We start from the raw sequence: 6,864 nt of genomic DNA, 5'->3' as shown, positions 1-6,864 counted from the left end.
TAGGACTTCCCATTTCAACGTTTCCAAGTATGTCTTGACCACTTTCGCAACATGGAGTCGAGCATTGTCATGCTGCAAAATCACTTTATCGTGTCTCTCGTTGTATTGCAGCCGTTTGTCTTTCAATGCTCGGCTCAAACGCATCAATTGCGTTCGATACCGATCGCCTGTGATTGTTTCAGTCGGTTTTAACAGTTCATAATACACTACGCCGAGCTGGTCCCACCAAATACAGAGCATGACCTTGGACGTCAAAATCACCATTCTTGAAGCGTTGAAATCACTCACGACACGTTCTTTCACTAATAGCGGCCTCACCATAAGTATTTGAGAGCATTCGATGAGTCTCAGCCGTAGATTTCTTCATATTGAAGCAAAAAATTAAAACCTCCCGCAAATGACGAGAATTTGACTCGTAAACTGACATTTTCAATCGAGAATAACTTTATGATGCAGACACAAATCGACTAATGTTTCTATGGGGTTATGTTGACAGATGCCCAAGTTTATTGTATGATGTCTATGATCTATTTATTTCGACCACCACTTACCGCTAAAGCCATCTATAGGAAAACGGCGGAAGCAAAGTTGTACACCTAATAGTAACGTATATAGTAACGCATCTTATAAATCGTATATAAGTTGCATTTAAGGGGATGCTGGAGTGACCAAATTGTCGAAACATTGCAGACCGAGATAAATCTTTGAATTTATTGAACGAAATAAAAAAATTCTTCTACTGGATTCAAGTAGACGCAAAATTGGGAGATGCTGCAGGAGACTTTCTAAAATCGAAAAGAAAGTTAAAAACTTGATAAAATTGCAGAAAAGGAGAGTAAAACCATCGACGACCTTGATCTTGATATATATTGTTATATTGTCGCAGCAGTTTTACTCTTCTTTTCTGCAGATTTATCAAAAACTTGTACTTTTTCAATTTAGAGCGTCACCTAACATAGATATTTCATACTTAATACAAAAGTTTTAAAGATCGTATGAGCAAAATAACAGTTCAACATCCGGCGTTTTATGCACAAACAATATTAAGTATAAAACATTAAGATTAAGAGTTTAAAAAGGAAGATTTGTATCGATTTGTAAATTACGTGTATACGAATGCTGAGTCAAGTCGGAATGATACAAGCAGAGCAGTAATTGTTTCTAAAAATAAATGTTCTATCTTGCAAGAGATGGCGTTGCAATATTAGATAAAGACAAATGCGTATAAGTGAAATAGAACGATAATGTAAGAAGTAAATCAAAGATGTCACTTATTATCGACTTTTAAATTTGGAATTTAAAAAAATTTGTATTATTGACATCGATCAAATTCGGCCGTTGCTCTAGCATCCCTATAATCGAAAAAATAACGATCCTGTCGAATATTGATAGAGAGATAGCCAGAATCTTTTCTTAAAATCAAAACATGGAATACTTTACAGCAAAATGATTACAGCTTTATTCTTTATTGATTGTTTTTATATTTTTCATTACTTGTACATGTTTTTTATGCGAAATGTAATTAGTTTTTCTGTCATAAAATAAATAACTTTTATGTCTACAAAGTACTATATTTCAATAACAATATTTCAATAACAAATTCTCCGATGGTCTATTCGTATCTTCTCACTAGAACCTCCTATAATCAGAGTTGTCGAAAGCGGGCACAACTTCTAATTGATTTTCCAGTGTATTCTTCGTACATTGTCAAAAAACAAGTGCAAAGAAAAGAAAGAAATAGATAGCAACAAGCAGATGATAACACAAATTTGTATCAAAGAGATTAGAAATCGTTCCGAGATCTTGGATAAAGAGAAAATTAGTAAATTATAATTGCACAATTCGGTTAATTGATCAATTCGGTTTCTTTGAGTATTGTCTGTCACATATTTTAATATTTTTTTCACATATGTTCATACGAGAAAGCAATATCTATTATTTCTTTCTATTCGTCATTTTTGATCCATTTTCGCCAAACTCTGATTACACAGTGCGATAAAAAAATTGTTGGAGCAATTGGCAATTTCGAATCTAAAGGTTGATTGTAATAGAAGAAGACGTCCAAAACAATATACTATGCTCGGTTTTACTCTATCGAATCTGAGTTTTATTTAATTGAAGTTTGAAGTTAGCCAATTTTTTACTATAAAAATTACCAAAAAATATAAAAATGATAGGGAAGAGAAGTTCGGAGCGGCTTCATTGTGTTCCCCTCGGAAAGTTTTACTAAGATATAATAGAGTCTATAAAAAGTAATGACATGAACAGTCGATTTTCGAAGGATAATTGTGATAGAAGACATTAAAAAAAATGTTTGAAATAGGACTGAAGAATATTACCCGACAATCATTGCTCTTGTCCCGGCAGAAAGAATTCTGATTCCTCTGTGAGGAACGCTTCACGTGAAACTTCTTACATTGTAAAGAACTTCATCAAAGCATTAGATCCTAATGGAAAAACTTTTGACCGAAATTTTCAAAAGACTTAATTCAATGAAAATCAACAAAGGTAGGAATCAATGTAATTGTTTAATTGTTTTACACATTGTACTAAGGATTGTTTCTTGCTTCAGATACATACATATGAATGGCTTTGATATTGGCAATTGGAGAGGAACGAGAACATTTTAAGAGAAGCTTAGTACAAATGAATTAATTGCGTTCAAAGATGTCATACTGAAAAAATAGAACAAATGTCTATGAATTGGTTGACACTATAATAAAAGCTCAAATGCATTAGTGTCCACATGTCATTGAAAATCTATTTGCAATCACATTGAATATTTTCGTGTGCTAACCGAATCGTATGAACAAGGTGAGGGTTTTTACCAAGTAACATTGCCTTTAAAAAAGCGCTACAAGGAAAAAAAATTTGACGCCATGATCGCTGACTCTATTGACTTTTGGATAAGAGTGACAGCAATACGTCTGCGTAAACAAATCAATTTTTTTCAATATATTTCATTTTTAATTTATTTTTCAATAAAACAAATTTATTGTCGCAAAATCGACTGTTTTAAGTCAATCAAGTCTCTCTCTTTATTTTTTATAAATGATATCTTAGTAAAATTTAGGAACACGATAGAACCACTCCAAGTCCCTTTTTCCCCTCATTTATATATTTTTTTATATAATTTTTATAGCAAAAAATTGGCTAACTTCAAATTTCAATTAAATGAAATTCAGACTCGATCAAGCAAAATCAAGCATGGCATATTGTTTTGAACGTCTTCTTCTATTACAACTTACAGATTCGAAATCGCGCTCCAATTTTTTTTTATCACACTGTGTTGTAGAATATATATTTCTCATCATATAAAGCTACCTCGAGTACGCAAGAACTAATCAGTTTTCGTAGATGCAAGAGATGCGAAAGAAATGTCATCTGCAATATTGGACACCATCAGGAATAAAAGCAAGTCGGTATCTTGGTTGGTAAGCAACTGCTATGCTAAAAGTGGCCGACTGGAATATGTGAAGGAACTGTCGAAGCACATAGACGTCGATGTTTACGGCAGATGTGGCAAATTTAACTGCTACAACAAAGATTGTTTTAAAGATGTAATTGAGGCCAACTACTTTTTCTACCTATCTTTCGAAAATTCCTTCTGCGACGATTACGTGACGGAGAAATTGGTGAATCCATTCAGGTAATAACACGATTTCGATAACGAGAAATCCGTAGCGTCAAGACAAAGACAATCCAACTAGTATATTACGAGGTGTTTTCCTTGATTATATGCGATTGATACGCGATCATACGAAAGATATAATGATATATATAGCAACTATAAATGCTATACAAGTTTTATATATAACTGTAGCCTTTAGTTCTTTATCGATTATTTAAATACATATTATTTTGCATGAACGAAGATATAATATAATCAAACTCTATATAGCCTACTTCAATTTTGCGACTTAAAAAAGTTTTTTACTGAGTTCAAAATTGAAAACTGATGGTCAAAAAAGGAAACATTTCTGAGCATTAAAAAACTATAAGACATTCTCCAATATTTACATTCTCCAATATGGATACAATAAAAAATTTTAAAAGAAAGTAGTATTTTAGATCATATTGAGTACATGTATATACCATATATTAATGTACTGGATATCAAGAAAGTAACCCGTATTCAGTATTACGCAACACTTTTTTCGACCGGACAGCCGGATATAATTAGTATCCAGGAATAGCATATCCGATTTAAAATTTAATATCATTAAATTGTCAATTTTTTATTATACAAATGTTCTAGAAAGTATGCATATTCATGATGCTGTAATATCTTATACATTCTTTTAAAATTACAATCTTTTTCTTTATAGAATTTTTTTTAGAACACTCAGAATTCGGATATCCGACTCGAAGAAATTGTCTTTTCGGATATCCGATCGGATATTAGATATTTAATTATATTCTGCCCAGAATCCGATATTCGGTATCCAATAATTTTACATCCGTTGTATCCCTTATATATATATATATATATATATATACACACACATACACATATAATAAAATATTAATTCTATACTTATTTTTACATAAAAAATCTTAAAGAGTTGGAAAAAAGAAATAAGACTCAATGTTATTTTTACAAGATTAGTCTATTAATATATTGACATGCTTATTGATACATAAGAATTAGGGATGCAACAGATCGTAAAATTCAGATATCTGAAAAGAATGTAACATCAGATATCCGGTCAAATATCCAGGAAGGCAATTTTTCGAATCAGATATCCGATATTTTTAGGATATTCAACCAGATTTCGGAACAATGTCTTAAAAAAAAATTGAATAAAATAAAAAAGAGAGCAAAAAAAACTGTATCAATAGAGATAATTGTAGAGAAAAAAATTGAAATTTTGCAACAATATACTGGCTGTCTTGAAAATTTTTTGCCAAGCGCTCTTGTGTAGATAGAGCGGACTAAACTGAGTCGAAAAGACTGAGTCCTCTACTATTTTGCAATTTTTGCAATAATTAATAGGATATTAATTACTAAAAATTGCTGAATATTGGTTTTCAATAACTTTTTACTTAAATACTATTATTAGTATTAATAACTTTACAGAAAAACAGCAAAAAAGTAAAAAATTATTTAATTTCTTTTCGAAAAGTTCTGAGAATTTTTTAGAATTTTTTAATATCATATTTTCTCATGTTGGTAAAAATAGTTTGCCAATAAGAAACTGCAGTATTAAAAAGTTGATAAAAAATTCTGAAAAAGTTCTTAGAGTTTTATGAGAAGAAAGTAAATAATTGTTGTCTCTTGCAATTTTTCTATAAAGTTGATATTTGAGAAAAAAATTATTGAAAATCAATATTCGGCAATTTTTAATAATTATTATCTTGTTAACTATTGTAAAAAATGCAAAATGGAGGACTTTTCGACTCAGTTTAGTCAGCTGTATCTACACAAAAGCACTTGGCAAAAAATTTCGGGACACCCTGTATAAAAAACATATTTTTCCGGGTCAGTAATTGTTATGTTATTGTATAATATGATATTAGAAACAAATAATAGTTAATTTACTAATAATAGTTAATTTAAAAAATAACGGAGTATTTTCAATATTGATCCAGATCTTTTTAAAGAAACGAGAAAATGAGTCATGTTTACGTACAGGTATTATCAAAGAATATTGTTTTTAATATACATTTATGTCATATTATTAACTTTTTGATATACTTGATATCAAAATTCAAATGATATACATCAAAATGAATTTTTTCAGTTTTTAAGTTTTTTTTTAATTGATGTCAATGGATGAACATTTGATTCAAATTTGATTTATTTTCGAATCAAAAGAATTCCATTCAATTCGATTCAGCATAAGGGTTTAAATTTTTAAATCGATTCGATTTGTTTTCGAATATGTTGTTACAGACTCGATTTGATTCGATCTTACAAATGCTTGATTCGCACACTTCTACCATATGTTATAAAAATTGAGAATGATAGCAGTTGCATTTAACTTGTAAAAATACCTTCGATGAGCTCTATAAATAACAATAAAATTTTATAAGAATTTAATCATTTTCTAGATAGCCAAGTCTATAGAAAACAAATTTTTTAAATGTCTGCTACACATGCCAACAAAATGACAACAGAATTAGGTGTACATAATACTGTTGACAGACTGCTAGAAAAAACGTAACAGAATCTGCAAGTGTCAGATAATGTCGACAGGATCTGCTCAGTTTCTGCCAACAATTTACCTTCACATTATCGATAGGCGATATTAACGGAACACAAGCCTAATGCGGACGCAATTGATGGCCGTCATTTTCTGCTCGAACCTGTTGACAGTCTGCTAGAAGACTGCAGACATTTGGCTATCTGAGTTCTTATATATTTCTATCGGATTTTTTATTTTATTAGGATATGTTAGTCATATTGGTCCTACTTTACAAAGAATTTTCTTTCTTTAATTATAAACAAAAAAACGTAGTAATGAAAATAAAATTTCGTATTGTAAATTGTAAATACAGAACTACAATAATATAAATTATGGAAATTAATAACATATCTTGGTTATACATAGAAAGCAATAACACTTATATACAAAATATTACATCACACACAAAATATTACAATGTTCTTCATTTTACCTTGCTACAATAACGGAATAGTAAAACAACTGAACAGTAAAACTAATATAATCAGATAAACGGTCTGCACGACTTACTATAAAATTGTATTGTTATCTATTGAGAGGGTTGAGAGAGAGAGAGAGAGAGAGAGAGAGAGAGAGAGAGAGAGAGAGAGAGAGAGAGAGTAGTAGTATAGTATAATAAGTAAGTAAGTAGTAAGTAGTATATATATACTTATTATAGTAATATAATTATTATTTA

At 30.2% G+C, this 6,864-nt stretch overlaps 1 protein-coding gene across 1 annotated transcript in view; it reads left to right on the top strand.

Annotated features, from left to right (window-relative positions):
- Positions 1-6,864, top strand: part of LOC105626811 (alpha-(1,3)-fucosyltransferase C-like) — a 12,683-nt gene that overhangs the window by 1,536 nt on the left and 4,283 nt on the right. The window contains exon 2 of the mRNA XM_012208105.1: positions 3,358-3,649. Within this exon, the coding sequence (XP_012063495.1) occupies positions 3,358-3,649 (292 nt within the window). The remainder of the gene's footprint in view (positions 1-3,357; positions 3,650-6,864) is intronic.

This window comes from Atta cephalotes, assembly GCF_000143395.1.
Source record: "Atta cephalotes unplaced genomic scaffold scaffold00006, whole genome shotgun sequence".
Taxonomy (NCBI): domain Eukaryota; kingdom Metazoa; phylum Arthropoda; class Insecta; order Hymenoptera; family Formicidae; genus Atta; species Atta cephalotes.
The sequence above is the reverse complement of the archived record's forward strand: the minus strand, read 5'-3'. Positions and strand labels throughout refer to the sequence as shown.